The sequence below is a fragment of the Aythya ferina genome (assembly GCF_964211825.1).
Source record: "Aythya ferina genome assembly, chromosome: W".
In the NCBI taxonomy this organism is placed as follows: Eukaryota; Metazoa; Chordata; class Aves; order Anseriformes; family Anatidae; genus Aythya; species Aythya ferina.
This window is the reverse complement of record NC_140313.1, coordinates 3,889,745-3,906,287: the sequence shown is the minus strand read 5'-3', so window position 1 is coordinate 3,906,287 and position 16,543 is coordinate 3,889,745. Positions and strand designations below refer to the sequence as shown.

The 16,543-nt window shown below is 43.1% G+C and overlaps 1 protein-coding gene and 1 long non-coding RNA gene across 5 annotated transcripts in view; both read right to left on the bottom strand.

Annotated features, from left to right (window-relative positions):
• Positions 1–16,543, bottom strand: part of LOC311426438 — a 403,748-nt gene that overhangs the window by 50,592 nt on the left and 336,613 nt on the right. The gene's annotated exons all lie outside the window — the stretch shown is intronic.
• LOC311426302 (ubiquitin-associated protein 1-like) overlaps positions 1–16,543 on the bottom strand; it is a 135,185-nt gene that overhangs the window by 43,727 nt on the left and 74,915 nt on the right. For 3 of the 4 annotated variants that reach the window (XM_084502657.1, XM_084502653.1, XM_084502655.1), the window contains one exon: positions 7,553–7,593. In XM_084502657.1, coding sequence (XP_084358783.1) covers positions 7,553–7,593 — 41 coding nt within the window. Of the gene's footprint in view, positions 1–7,552; positions 7,594–10,442; positions 10,690–16,543 lie in introns of those variants that run through there. The other variant, XM_084502654.1, reaches the window with a different exon arrangement.

The following is a 16,543-nucleotide window of genomic DNA, read 5'->3' as shown; positions in this document are numbered from 1 at the left end:
AAATAAATAAAAATAAAAAGAGTTTTTGCAAAAATCAACAGTTTATAAAAAAAAAGAAAAGGGGGGAATTGTGGGAATAGAAATGTTGTTTTTGCAGAGTTACATTGTTTAGAAGGAGGGAATGTGGTACTGAGATATGCTTACAGTGATAAGAAAGTTTAGCAGGCGACCTTGTAAAATGCAGACAATCAGACTCCTTAGGACAATTAGGTGAAAATCACGGTGTCAAGTCAAGTCAGATAAGTGAAGAAACACTACCACTTCAAGCAGTAAAAATGTCAAAAGAAATTTGAAATTTAACAGGCCGGCGACTGAAGGCCATGCATTGTTTGTGAAGCATCAGATAGATTGTGAATCTGGATTACCCACTCAGTGGGGAAACAGGGGAGGGTCCTGCCATCAAAAGGTATATAAACTGTGTTTTGGAACTAGTAGATGCGCTCTCTCCTGCTTGTGGGGCGCCGCCATTGCAATCGCGAATAAATTACTACTTCACTGAGATCCTCCCCTGAGCCTAAGTTATTGGCTACGGAGTGTTTCTCACAAAAGGACAGTAACTAGTAAGGAATAATAATAAATAAATAAATAAACAAACAAATAAAAGGGAATGGGAAATCAAGGAAATGGGTAATATCCAAAACAAAGATGTTTTAAAGAAAGTCTCCTCGGGTGCATATTGGCACATTGGAAGGATATTGTTAGAACTGGGGGCACAGAAAGCAAGAGGACTTTCATTAAGCATTGCAATCAGTGGTGGCCACTATATAAAGTGAATGACCACTTTATAGATCAATCGACTATAACACTATCTTGCAATTAATGTTGTTTCTGAGGAGAGAAGAAAAATAGGATGAAATGTAGTATACTGATATGTTGTTTCAGCATCTTAGAGGGAAAAGGAGTGGAATTACATGCAAGTTGGCCCCTGACTTAGCCTTTGGTGTTGGCATGAGAAAAGTACAGGCTGGAGAAAGATAAAGGAAGGGTTAAAAGAGTTGTTGAAGGTGTTAAAGGTGTGGCATGTAGTATTTAACAGAGCTGTTTGAAGTTGAATGAGCAGGGGAAGAGGATGTAGGAATGTTAATAGTTCTGCCTCAATAGGAGGCTGTGATCTCAAAATCACCGGTGTGAGCACTTTGGGGCAGAGGGACCATGATGGGTCCCAGAGAGTTGTCATGGAAACAGAAAAGCAGTTAACTCTTAAAACAATCTGAGTTTATGAGTGAGCTCAGATTGCCAATGGGACCACTCAGGGAACTGTTGACAATTGCATTCCCCTGACCGACCCCACGCTGAGACTATAGGCACCCCGGAAATAATGAACGGTAAATACCAAAATCTGGTTACATTGGGAATTGAGAATCTGTTCCAACAAAATCCAAAAGAAACCCCTATGGAATTTTTGGACCGACTATGAAATGCAATGGAAAACAAAACAAAACAAACAAACGAAACTGGAGAAAATAGGGGCTAAATTAGAACAAGGAAAATGGACACTGCCAGACAGGCGAGAGATATTGCCAAAAACTTATGCGAAGCAAATATTGGGACGTTTGCATGCACAAACACATTGGGGTACAAAGGTGTTAAGTGATCATTTACTAAAACAATTTGGTTGCATTGTTTTTTTTTTTTGAAATAGCAAAGCAAATTACATAACTGTTGCTTAACTTGTCAGAAGATAAATAAGAAAGTGTTTCAACAAGCAGCCACGGGAGGGAGAAACAAAACAAAACAGTTTATAGGCCTTTTGAGAAAGTACAAGTTGATTTCACTGAATTGCCCAAAGTAGAGAGGATAAAATATCTATTGGTAATAGTAGATCATTTAACACAATGGGTAGAAGCTTATCCCGTAGCATGAGCTACAGCACAAATGGTGGTAAAAATTCTATTAGAACACCTGATACCTAGATTTGGGATAATCCAGTACATTGATTCTGACCAGGGCACACACTTTACTTCTAAAATAATAAAATTATTATGGCAATCATTAGGTATTCAGTGGGAATACCATACTCCGTGGCACCCACAAAGCTCAGGGAAAGTAGAAAGACTGAATCAAACAATAAAACAACAATTGGCTAAGTTAATGATCAAGACACAAATGCCCTGGACGAAATGCTTACCATTGGCACTTTTAAACATAAGAACTAAACCACACAGTGAGACTGGATTATCACCATATGAAATGTTATATGCTATGCCTTATTCTCAAGGGATGCCTCTAGGGAACAATGTAGTTGAGGATCGTAGCATCCAGAAATATATAATTACTATTGGAAGGAGATTACAAGAGCTAAGAGAAATTGGAATGATGGCTCAAACACCATCTTTAGGATTTGCTATTCATAAGACACAACCAGGAGACAAGGTCTTAATAAATAAACCTGGAGGGAAGAATCTTTGAACCCCCAATGGGAGGGACTGTACCTTGCTTTACTTACTAGTGAAACAGCTGTGAGAACCGCAGAAAAGGGTTGGACCCACGCATCCAGAATAAAAGGACCAGTAACTACCGAAACCTGGAGGGTTGAGTCCGCTTCTGAAACTCAAGCTAAAGAAGAACTAATATTCTGGCAACGAGACTCTGCATGAATTAAGGATGCCAAATAAAAGGGACAACCCTGAAGGGAGGAAAGGGAGAAGGCAAGACCGGGGCAGGACCCTCCACTGAGGTGTGTATGGTCTACCGAGGGAGGCAACCCCTATGGGTATTGACTGCCGAGTGAGAGGGCCTCGACCGGACTTCTCCCACACTAAGGTCGGGTTGTCCCGAGAAAATAACATAAGAACCTCTTTTTTTAAACCCATATAAAATTGTGATTCGTTTTCCAGGAGCTGGATCACCCTGACAGGCTGAATGGTAACACAAGCCCAAATGGACCCTGAAAGCGGGCCCAACCCCTTGATTGAAGGTGTTTGCCTATTATGATCCAGCTACGTGGGCAGAAGATGGATCCTGGGGCTATAGGACCCCAATATATATACTTAATAGAATAATTAGGTTACAAGCTGTAATAGAAATAGTTATAAATAAAACCAGAGATGCACTTGGATTAATTGCAAAGCAAAATACCAAGATGAGAAATGCTTTGTATCAAAATCGCCCAGCTTTGGATTATTTACTAGCACAAGAAGGAGAAGTCTGTGGAAAAATTAACTTTAGTAATTGCTGTTTAAAGATTGATGATAAGGGTGTTTCTTCCTAGTAGCTGGTAGAATGCTATGTTCTGGCTTAGGATGAGAAGAGTGCTGATAATATGCTGATGTTCTAATTGTTGCCGAGCAGTGCTTACAGCGAGCCAAGGATGTTTCAGCTTCTCACTCTGTCCTGCCAGTGGCCAGGCTGGGGGTGCAAGAGCTGGGAGGAGGGCCGGACTGCTCGGGGTTAGGCTGGGTATCAGACAGCAGGTGGTGAGCAATCGCATTGTGCATCACTTGTTTCGTACACATTATTACTAGAAGTACTATTATCATAATTATTGTCATTATTATTATTGTTATTAATATTTTCTTGTCTTTATCTCAACTCACAGGCTTCACTTTCCCATTTCTCTCTCCCATCCCAGAGGAGGAGGGGGGGAGGTGAGCGAGCGGCCGTGTGTTGTTTAGCTGCCCACTGGGTTAAACCACAACAGAAAGAAATGCTGTAAATGAACTTGTAAAGGAAATGAAGAAAATTGCACATGTCCCAGTTCAAATTTGGAATGGAATCGATCTAAGAGGATTATGGAAGGGGGTTTATGGGTGGTTATTGGTTTGCTAAAATAAGGGTGGTTGTATTGGGGATATGTGGAGGATTGTTAATAATTCCATGTTTAATACCCTGTATTACCAGACTAATACACTCGGTTATACAAGGAATGCAAATATCTATGGTACCTGTTGACCCAGCAACAGGGAAAGAGAAAACCCATTCTCTGATGATAATAAAAACAAATAAAGATCCAGAATTGGTATCAATTGTCATCAATTCGGCAAGTATTAACTTGATTAGAAAGGAAAACACGAATCAATGCCATGAAAAAGGAGATGGGGGATTGTGAGATATGTTCATCTGATTTGTGTCAGTATGGAACAGTGCTAGGGCAACATGGTATGATGAATGTGACCTTCTGTCTTACATACCCTTGTATAACCACAAGTCTAAGAAAAACAGAGTGGTTAATGTATATAGTTCTTGTATCTTGCAAAGGAATGTTTTAGCAATTCGTGTCAATAGAGAGCTTGAAGGGAAATGTATTTGTAGGCTTTTCCTTGAAGTCTCTGATATCTGGGGAGTTTCAGAATAACTGCTAACTATTATGACTATTGCATGGGACACTATGCAAGTCTCTGATATCTGGCCAGGAGATTAAGGAGACGGGGAGAGCTGAAGAACAACTAAAAGACAAAGCTTGCAGGGGATGTTGCTCAAGTCTCTGACATACAGCCAAGTTGGACAAAGGAGAAGGACAAGAGGGAGGAAGACTATGAGCCTTCAGCACAAGAGACCCCCAGAGGGACCACCAGAGACTGATACGCATGCTCCAGTAGGAGGGTTTGGATTCCGGAAACTAATTATAATAACCCTGTGGTTTTTTTTTAGAAGTAGTAATGAATATGTATCAGCCTAGGAGCATAAAAACCAGCTGCTTGATATAACTGGTGTGCGTCTTGGTGGAGCAGAGACTCCCGGCGCACCCAGCGCTGTTTGCTTACCTCTATTCCTTTAATAAATTGTAAACTTTGATTATAGTCCTATTTTGAAGACTGAGACATTTATTACACTACCAAAACAAAAGAGCGCTCCAGGCAGAATATAATAGTATTTTCACTGGTCCTTACTGAGAAGCAGTACACAGCACAGCATCCAAACTGCACCTCGCTAGCCACCACCACAACACCCAAACAGTATTTGAGCTGGCAGTGTGAGAACTTGGATACAACCGTGTGTGTTTATGCAGAAGTAGCAATTGTGGCAGCCTTTGCACTTATACTTACATCATGGCCAGGTCAGAGACAGCCTTATCCCCTCCTAAACACTCAGAGTCAAGCTAGCCTGCTGCTACCATGCCCTGGTTAGTCCCGCTGCTACAAGTCCTGCTCTAACTGGGATGATCCAAGCACACAAGCCAAGCACGATTACCTCTTTACACCAATCTCACAGCCCAAATTGCTCAGTATGCAAATACTTGTCTTATTAGACCTATTGACACAGTAAGTAGGAGACACCTCCCCTTCCACAGCCCTCTTGTTTGCCTGAAATACACACTAGCCATAGAGCACATGCTGTGGTATTTACAGAGCAACATCCCTTTTTTTGGGATAGTAAAAAAACTAAGTGCACCCAGACTAGATGAGCTGAACTGACGGCTGTCAGTTTAACCTCAGCACCTAGACTAAGGAATAAAAACTTTCTTGTTTCTTCCCAGTATGTTAATTTTCTAATACACTGCTATAACCTTCTCTTGAATACAATCCTGCTACAAAAACATCAAGCGTGCTGAGACACCAACTGTTTTAGGAGAGTTCATAGAATAAAAAAGTGTTTCTGAAGCAAAAACACTGATGCTCATAGCATTCAGCCCAATCACAACAGTACTAGTCTAGGAAAACTTGAAAACTGACCCAGAAAGTAAAGAATCCTTCACCTTTTTTTTTTTTTAAATAGATGACCTTACTACCTGAATACACAATATGTCTTCTAACAGTAAATTCAATACAAAAAGCAAAACCAACATATACAAAGTAACACCCAAGCCACTGTTTCGATGGTAACGTGGTGGTTTTACTCAGGTGGGAGGCTGAGCTCCACCTCAGCCACTCTCACTCCCTCCTTCCTCTTTGAGGAGGAGGAGAAAATACAACACAAAGGGCTCAAGGGTTTGAGATAAGGACGGGGGATCGCTCAACAGTTATCATGACGGGCAAAACAGACTCAGAGTAGGGAGACAGTAAGATTTATTGCCTATTACTAACAAGCTAGAGAAGTGAGGAACAAAGGAAAGAAACCAAAACCACCTTCCCCCAAATCCGCCCTCTTCCACCTCCTTCACGCGAGCAGCACAGAGGAATGGGGGTTATGGTCAGTCTATAGAGTGGTGGAGATGAAGAGCTGTCTCGGTCACTCTCTTCCCCTACTCCACATGGGGTTCCTCCCATGGGATGCTGTCTTTCCCAAACTGATCCTGCATGGGCTTCCCACAGGCAGCAGCTCTTCCAGAACTTCCAGATATGGGTCCGTACCACGGGGTCCATCCCTCAGGAGCAAACTGCTCCAACCTGGGTCCCCCACGGGCAACAGCTCCTGCCAGGTCACCTGCTCTTGTGTGGTCTCCTCTCCACGGGCCACAGCTCCCGCCCAGAATCTGCTCCAGCAGGGGTCCTCCACAGGTGGCAGCCTCCATCGGTGCAGGTCCACCTGCTCCACCGTGCTCTCCTCCACAGGCTACAGCGTGGAACCCTGCTCCATCATGGTACTCCATGGGCTGCAGGGGGACAGCCTGCTTCACCATGGTCCTCACCACAGGCCGCCGGAGGCTTCTGCTCCGGCACCTGGAGCACCTCTCCCCCGCCTTCTTCATTGACCTTGGTGCCTGCAAGGCTGTTCCTCACTCCTCTCACTCTCCCAGCTGCTGTGTAGCAGCGTGTTTTGTTGTTGTTTTTTTCTCCCTTTCTTAAATATGCTCTCACAGAGGTGCAAACACCATTGCTTATTGGCTCAGCTCTGGTCAGCATCAGGGCCCTTATCTAACATAAGCTAATAGCTTCTAGATTCTTCTCACAAAAGCCACACCTATGGCCCCCTGCTACAAAAACCTTGCCACATAAACCCACTACATTAAGCAAAGCAATTAAAGATTTTCTAACTGTTATTTAATAGGCTGATTTTTAGAAATTTCATTTGAACCACCCAGCATGGCTTTAATTGATTACTCATTTTAATAATCTACGTTACACATACAAAAAATGAGCTTCAGGGAAATGAGTCCTCTCAATCTGATACCCCATTTTCTAAAAGAAACACACATTGCAGCGCAAAATTCTTATGACACTAATCATCTGCATGACATTACACATCTCAGATGTAGGAAAGATCACTCACCCAACTGCAGGCTACTAAGCCAGATGAGTCCAATTTAGGAATAAATTAATTGCTGAGCAAAAAACATCACAATGATATATTAAAAGCTTGACTTGCAATCCAGCTTCTCACTTTACTTTCATAGTAAGAGGCTGCAGATCTAGCATCTGCTTCAGCGAGCATCACATGAGCACCAAAACTACAGTTCAGCTTTGATTTTGAAGGGGATTTCTCAGGAGGTATTATTCGGCCATAAGAGAGGGGCAGGGATAATGGGGGATAGTCATATGTTGAACTTCAGTTTAACTAGAGAATGGGCACAGCATTAGCAAGCAGCTATGCAAGAAGGAAGCCAAGGCACTTAATTCCTAACAAAAAAGCCAGTCGGGGGATGAACAGATTAGCCTTGATGGCCAGGACATTACTCAGCAGCAACAGTAAAATTCATCCTACTGATAGGACAAGGATATCAAATTCCACTTACCATGAGAGTCAGACCCCAACTTCTTAGAAGCCATTTAGAACCTGAAAAACATTTTAAAATTGATTTAGCAACTTAATACATATAGCACTGCATAAGCCTACAATCTTATCTCTGTAGTATTGGACAAGCTGCTGACACTTGCTATGTTAGACAGCAAAACGTATTTTATAGCACCGAGAACTGACCGAGTGAATAAATAACTTTGCTCAGAGTCTGACAATCCAAATAGCCAAGAAGCAGCCAGGTTGATTAGGAAGGCCAGGCTATAGATTATAGCACTCCGAGACTGCTCCTTCCCAGCCTCACCGAGCACATCCTGCCTCCCGTAGCATTAATAACCCTTCCCACTGGAAATACCACACTGATCCTCTTCAGTTTAATCCCTGTTGCTCTAAAAAGGGATACTATGATATTGGGTATGCACAGCAAGCATGGCACTTGTCTAGATATGCTGGGTAGTACACCAATAACAATACACAATGCTGGTACACAGTAACTGGTAGGAAGACCTCAAGTTTTTGGATATGCACAAGGAAACAATGCTAACCAGAGTCTTCATCCAGCAACCACAGAATTTAATCAACAACATCTGTGTGTATGTTTTTTGTTTGTTTGTTTTTAATTTGAGAAGTCAATGTAAATCCTACATGGCTATGTGAGAAACACTCCGTAGCCAATAACTTAGGCTCAGGCGAGGATCTCAGTGAAGTAGTAATTTATTCGCAATTGCAATGGCGGGCGCCCCACAAGCAGGAGAGAGCGCATCTACTAGTTCCAAAACACAGTTTATATACCTTTTGATGACAGGACCCTCCCCTGTTTCCCCACTGAGTGGGTAATCCAGGTTCACAATCTATCTGATGCTTCACAAACAATGCATGGCCTTCAGTTGCCGGCCTGTTAAATTTCAAATTTCTTTTGACATTTTTACTGCTTGAAGTGGTAGTGTTTCTTCACTTATCTGACTTGACTTGACACCGTGATTTTCACCTAATTGTCCTAAGGAGTCTGGTTGTCTGCATTTTACAAGGTCACCTGCTAAGCTTTCTTATCACTGTAAGCATATCTCAGTACCACATTCCCTCCTTCTAAACAATGTAACTCTGCAAAAACAACATTTCTATTCCCACAATTCCCCCCTTTTCTTTTTTTATAAACTGTTGATTTTTGCAAAATCCTTCTCTAAGGTGTAATTTGGTAGATTTCTTCTTCTTTGCTTTCTATCTCCTCATTATCACCTTATCTGAGTAAGGTGGCAGCTCCATGGTCATTTGTTTCAATAGTGTGGTTTCAGTTAACCACTGTACTAGTCCTCTTACACAGGGGATAATGCAGCAACCAATGGCTGTCAAAACTCCTACAACTACAATCAAGGATGTAAATATACCTACTTTTTCTGCCAATTCACTGGCAAGGGTGGTAAGCCCTTGCAATGCTCTAGTTACTGAGCCATCTGGGGCAGTATTGTTGGGTGTAAAAGTGCAACAATGGTTGCTCAGTATCACACACACACCTCCTTCCTCTGCGAGCATCATATCTAATGCTATCCTGTTTTCCCAAGCCATTTTGCTGATGGCATCTAGTTGTTCAGCGATTCCCCTCATCGCATCCCTTGTATAATTGATGAATCTCTGCTGATTATAATAGAAATAATTAATTCAATCCAATCCACATTTTTATTTATTGTTACCCACCAGAACAGTAACTCAAACCCTGCAGCAATTTCATTTCTGGTTTTATGTTCATCCGGAACTCCTCTAGGTACCCCAACAGAATCTATGTATACTCTATCATCAAATGATATTCCTAAGCCTCCTTTACTTCTTCTGGGTATTTGTGATGTTTCTCTTTCAAATGCCAGGGTGAAGGGTATAGCTAATTGAACAAGTGCACAAGTGCCTTCCCAATTAGATGGTAGGGTGGACCGTAAGATCTTCCCTCTACCGTACTACCAGAGATCTGCCCTGGGGATCTCTAGTCTTGAGCAGTTTCCCATCAAGTCCTTGGTAGCACAAGGCAAATTCTCCCAGATGCCAGGTAGCACTCACACCCTGCCGTGAGAGGCAAGCTGTATGGTTACCTATAGCTGTAGAGAATGCAGGGGGAACCGTGATATTGTTATCATGCAAGAAACAGCAAAGAGAGACTTACAGGCCTCATTTCCCCAGGCAGTCTTCTCTTGGTACAATGCAATCATACATCGCATCCCTTGGGAGTCTTTGGTCCACCCCCATGGGAAGGGCACTATCTGGGCAATCGGTCATCCCGAGTCACAAGCATAGCAGTAGCTATGGTTGAGATTCTGGACAGTATATTTGACCCATTCTATCCAGGCATTCACGTCCCCATACCCTGTTTAAATCTCAAATGTTTGGACTGCCACATTTCAGAGGGCCTCCTGTTTACTCTCCTGTTTTCTCCTTGAGTTTCTCCCTTTCTCTGATGGCAATAGAGGATTGTTTCCATACAGCTATTCTCAATCTGACTGTTGGGTCTCTCCCAGTTATTTGTTCTCCCTGCTCGATTGTCATTGGGCATTTAAATCTCCACAAGCTAACACCTCACAAGCATCAAACGTGATGGATTGTGGTACATAACCCTCTGTCACAGTCACCCATATTTCGATGGGGTATCCCGTTTTTGCTATTATCTGGTCATGCCTTTTCCAGGTTACCAATTGACCGAGGCCTTCTCTGAGGCCTAGAATCACTAAAAACAAAATTAGTAATCAGTTTTTAACTGTCATTATTTTTAACCCTTAGTTTTCCAAATAATTATCTATACAAAGAATAAGATGTACACTACTACTATAACAACCCCCCTTTGGGAGCACTGCAATTCGCTATAGGTCTGTCCTTTCTCTCAATCACAAGTCACACTCGTTAGTTACCTGTGAAAATAAAAGGTTAGTTTACAATTGTAAGCTTTTATCCCGCTCAGAGTCCATTATGAGATTTTTCTCTTCGATTTCAACTTCCAACAAGTCTTCTGTAGGAACAGCTTCCCAGGTACTAGCGTCGATGGATGCCTTCACTCGAGTATAGTGAGTCCAACCTTTTTCCGCAGTTCTTACAGCTGTTTCAGTGGTTAGTAATTGTCCTTCCCATTCAGGCCGGAGTTGAATCTTTCCAGGTCCGAATCAGGACCCAGTTTCCTGGGTGATGGTCGTGAATGGGGAATTCCAAAGGTGGGGTTTGAGCCAACAACCCACAGGTCCTGAGAGATGACAAAGAAGAGGACAACCCCAGCATACAGTTCGTAAGAAAACTCTCTTGTTTTGAATTGTGGTATCTCATCCCTTCTGCCCAGATAGGGCAATCTGAACAGCATCTCATATGGTGAAATTCCTATATCCTTTCTTGGTGCTGTTTGAACCTGTAGGAGTAAGCATTTCACCCAAGGAAGTTGGGTTTCTAACACCAGTTTAGTTAATTGCTTCTTTAATGTCTGGTTCATTCGCTCCACCTTCCCAGAAGGGGAGGGGTGTCAGGGGGTGTGAAAATCCCACTCAGTCTCTAAGGCCTGCTTTAACCCTTGCAGTAAAGCTTACACCCATCCAGTCACGTGGTCAATTAGGACAAACAAGTAACTCGGTAAAGTTTACCTGTATACTTTGGAAAGGTCAACGCCCTGGCTCCCGTCCCCCTCTAGATGGGTTACAGAAGACCTTTTTATTTACCTTTTGACATATGGTACATCCTCTGCATAAGTGCTTCACTAAAGTGTATATTCCTACACAGACATACTTCCTTAGCACAACATCACACATTGCTTGCACCTCCCGATGACTCTTCTGATGTAAAACAGTTAATATTTGCCTCATTATCACTTTATTCAGCATTTCTCTCCCATCAGGGAGTATCCATTTTCCTTCAGACTTTGTGGCTCCTGATTCCTTAAAAAAAATATTTCTTTTAAAACTTTTTAGTTCTTTCTTAATTTTCAACAATTCCCTGAATCCTCTCTGCATTTATTCTTTGTTTTCCTTCAGACATTAGATGCCTTAAATACCTGACTTCTCTTTCTGTGGGATTATTCTGGGTTGTGCCTGCGCGCACGAAGGGAGGGGTTTGTGGGTGCCTGCAAGCACAGTGGTTGGGGTCCTGGGTTCCTGGGTGGGACGCTTTGACACTATATAAGATACTGTCACGCAGCAATAAATTGGCTTACGGCACAGAACGCTGGTCGTTGTGTCCGTTTGTCCCGGGGCTTTCGGTCGGGTTATCCGACACTTTCTCCATATAGTGATTTATTTTTCAATACTCCCAAGCCCTGCTTTCCCAGAAAGTTGAATAGCTTGTTAGTAGCTTTCTTCACAACTCTTTTCTCTTGTCCTGACAATAGAAAACGATCCACATATTTGTTAACATTAATATCTCCTTGGGAGGTTGTAATTGCTCCAAAATCTTTTGTTATTTAAACTGACCCAAATAGATAGGTGGCCCTGTAAACCCCTGAGGTAAAATTGTCCACCTATATTGTTGCTTCCGCCCCCATTTCAGGGTCTTTCCAGTCAGAGGTGAATGGATACATGTATGTTTGCTCTCAAGGCCAGAGAGCACTCCATTAATAACACTGTTATTCCAGTCTAACAATTTACTAGTTGAATGCCCAATTTCATCATCAAATCCCTTCCCAACAAGTTAGTCCCTGCCTTGGGTACATACAATAATTAACCAGTGAACATTTTATCCCCTAGTCTCAGCTTGGTATCCCCCAAAACTGGCACTGTTATCCCAGCCCCTTCTACCCCCATCACTTTTTAGGGTTTCAGTAGTTAATTTAATCCCTGATACTTTACAAGTCAGTAATGGCCTAGCTGTTCCCCACTGTATTGGGTTTGATGGCAAGGTTCGGGGGCTGTGAGTGGGGGGGTGGGAAACTGCAGTGGCAGCCCTCGTGAGAAAAACCCAGAAGCCTCCCCGTGGCAGATAAGGGACAATTTCATCTGGCCCCAAAGGGGCCCACTGCTGCCCAGAGCCAAGCCATGAGCAATACAGTCTGTGCCTCTGTGAGAGTGTGGGAATAGAAATGTTGTTTTTGCAGAGTTACATTGTTTAGAAGGAGGGAATGTGGTACTGAGATATGCTTACAGTGATAAGAAAGTTTAGCAGGCGACCTTGTAAAATGCAGACAATCAGACTCCTTAGGACAATTAGGTGAAAATCATGGTGTCAAGTCAAGTCAGATAAGTGAAGAAACATTACCACTTCAAGCAGTAAAAATGTCAAAAGAAATTTGAAATTTAACAGGCCGGCGACTGAAGGCCATGCATTGTTTGTGAAGCATCAGATAGATTGTGAATCTGGATTACCCACTCAGTGGGGAAACAGGGGAGGGTCCTGCCATCAAAAGGTATATAAACTGTGTTTTGGAACTAGTAGATGCACTCTCTCCTGCTTGTGGGGTGCCCGCCATTGCAATCGCGAATAAATTACTACTTCACTGAGATCCTCGCCTGAGCCTAAGTTATTGGCTACGGAGTGTTTCTCACAATTTGGGGGCTCGTCCGGGATCCAGTCACCTACTGGGGAGCCCCACCGCCGCAGCAGCAGGAAGGCAGGCCCCGCTGATTTCAGCGGTCCTGTGCATCGACGGTGGCGGTTCTGCGGAAAGCTGACAGAGGGCCCAAGACTGGTTAAAGAGGCAGGATCCATGAAGTAGTGGGGAAAGGAAGAAGGTAGGCACTCCGGGTTTTTAAGAATCGATCCGGTAACTCTGTGCACAGACCAAGGTAAGAAATATTAAGTATTGCCTTGGGGGTCGGGTGATCTGGTGTATGGTAAGCCCTTGCACGGGGAAGTGCTTGGAAGTACACCAGGGAATCTGGTAAACTCAGGTGTGCGGTAACGCTGGCACGGGGAAGTGCTTGGTGGTACACCCCCATCTTTCAGTACATTGGTGTGTGGTACACTGCAGAAGGGAAAATTCTGTAGCACATACTGGCGAGGGTTAGGAAAGATGGGAAGTACGAGTTCCAGGGAATCTGGTAAACTCATAGGTGTGCGGTAACGCTTGCACAGGGAAGTGCTTTGCGGTACACCCCCATTTTTCAGTACGTTGGTGTGTGGTACACTGCAGAAGGGAAATTTCTGTAGCACATACTGGCAAGGGTTAGGAAAAATGGGAAAATATGAGTTACAGGGGACAGGGAGATATCCCTGGGGGAGTGCCTACCAATAGTTCTTCCTGAAGAATGATAAGAAATTGGAAACATAATCCCAAAATTAGAGGGATTGTAACAGAAAAGTAATTAAAAAAAAAAAAAAAGGTTAAACATTGTGTATCAGTCTGGACAAAAGAATCAATTAAGGAAACAACAGTACTTTGGCCAAAATACGGGTCTGATGAAAATTCAGGCTTTAAATTTATGTGTAAACAATAAGATTCCTTTTTCAGAGAAGGAGCCAAGTTATGCTCCCTATAATCTTAATATTGAACTGGTGGCAGCAGCAGTCACTCCAGGAAGGGAGACAGGGACTGTAATTAACACTGTCCCTAAAGAAGTATCATACTCTAGGCTCTGGCAAGAATTAGAACAAGGTAGAAGATATATTGAGAATTTTGCCTTCCCTGATACTAACAGTACTAACACTAACTGTGTATCCTCTTAGGTGAACTACCCCCTCCTCCTTACCAGCAGAGAGGTTAGGACTTTTAAGAAGGAGAGGAAGTCTTTATTCGAGGACCCCAACAGCCTAGTTGAACAATTAGACCAGTTCCTACGACCTGATTTATACTCTTGGGGGAGGGAATTATGTCTATAAGTATGTTGTTTACAGGGAAAGAAATGGGAATGATCAGAAGGAGAGCTGCTATACAAGAATGGGAAAGAGCTCATCCTCCAGGACCAGGGGTAATACCGGCAGGGCAGAAATACCCACTTGCCAATCCTGGCTGGAATAATAATAGTGTGCAACACAGAAATCATATGAGAGACTTGGGGTCAGAATGAGAATGTACTTAGGGATGAGACCTGATGACCCAGTATCCCAAGGGCTCTTGAAAGTTCATTGTGTGATTAAAGCCTGGCAAAATATGCAGAAAATGCTTCAGAAGGTGGGGGAATGTAGTGAACAGTCACTGGGGGACCCTCCTGCGGGAGGCCCTGGAGGTGTGTGTCTGGAGGGGAGATAAGAAGGAAAAAAAAAAAAAAAAAGAGATCGAAACTAATGGTATTGACAGTGCAGCGGGTAGTGAGGCAGAGGGTTGGAGAAAGAGGAAGAAAATCTTCAGGGGGAGTCAGGGCCAGGATGGAAAGGAGAGGAAGAGAGATGAAGGAATGGCAGGCAAAGAAGGCTGCCTGTGTTGTGGCCCGAGTCCTAGCAGAGACAGGCTTTGATAAGATGTTTTAAGTGTGGCCAGGCTGGCCACTTCGAATAGGAATATCTGGAGTGGAAGAAGGAGGAAAGAAGGAAAATGGGATGAAATATGCTATATTGATATGTTGTTTCAGTATCTTGGAGGGAAAAGGTATGGAATTAAGTTGGACCCTGACTGAGCCTTTGGTGCTGGTATTAGAAAAGTACAGTCTGGAGAAAGATGAAGGAAGTGTTAAAAGGGTTGCTGAAGGTGTTAAAGGTGTGGCATGTAATATTCAACAGAGCTGTTTGAAGTTGAATGAGCAGGGAAAGAGGATGTAGGCATTATCTAAGTAACAGTCTAGAAGTTTTGGTATATTTGCATATTTGCTGTGGTGTTTGGTCAGTTTCCCAAGCATCGGGGAGGGGAGAACAGCCTGCTCCACCAGGGGCCTCTCCAGCGGCCGCAGGGGGGCTTCGGCTCCAGCGCCTGGAGCGCCTCCTCCCCCTCCTTCTGCACTGACTTTGGTGTCTGCGGGGGGGTTTCTCGCTCTCCCAACTGCTGTTGAGCAGCAGGTTTTTGTTTGTTTCTTTGTTTATTTGTTTTCGTGGATGTGCTCTCACAGAGGCAGGGACTGTATTGCTCATGGCTTGGCTCTGGGCAGCAGTGGGCCCCTTTGGGGCCAGATGAAATTGTCCCTTATCTGCCACGGGGAGGCTTCTGGGTTTTTCTCACGAGGGCTGCCACTGCAGTTTCCCACCCCCCCACTCACAGCCCCCGAACCTTGCCATCAAACCCAATACACTGGGTAGCTAGGCCATTACTGACTTGTAAAGTATCAGGGATTAAATTAACTACTGAAACCCTAAAAAGTGATGGGGGTAGAAGGGGCTGGGATAACAGTGCCAGTTTTGGGGGATACCAAGCTAAGACTAGGGAATAAAATGATCGCTGGGCAATTATTGTATGTATCCAAGGCAGAGACTAACTTGTTGGGAAGGGATTTGATGATTAAATTGGGCATTCAAATAGTAAATTATTAGACTGGAATAACAGTGTAATTAATGGAGTGCTCTCAGGCCCTGAGAGCAAACGTATATTCACCTCTGACTGGAAAGACCCTGAAATGGGGGCGGAAGCAACAATATAGGTGGACAATTTTACCTTGGGGGGTTTACAGGGCCACCTATCTATATGGGTAAGTTTTAAAAAAGATTTTGGAGCAATTACAACCTCCCAAGGAGGTATTAATGTTACAAATATGTGGATCGTTTTCTATTGTCAGGACAGGAGAAAAGAGTTGTGAAGAAAGCTACTAACAAGCTATTCAACTTTCTGGGAAAGCAGGGCTTGAGAGTATTAAAAAAAAAAAAAAAAAAAAGTTACAATATGGAGAAAGAGAAGTCAGGTATTTAAGGCATCTAATGTCTGAAGGAAAACAAAGAATAAATGCAGAGAGGATTCAGGGAATTGTTGAAAATTAAGAAAGAACTAAAAAGTTTTAAAAGAATGATTTTTTTAAGGAATCAGGAGCCATGAAGTCTGAAGGAAAACGGATACTCCCTGATGGGAGAGAAATGCTGAATAAAGTGATAATGAGGCAAATATTAACTGTTTTACATCAGAAGAGTCATCGGGAGGTGCAAGCAATGTGTGATGTTGTGCTAAGAAAGTATGTCTGTGTAGGAA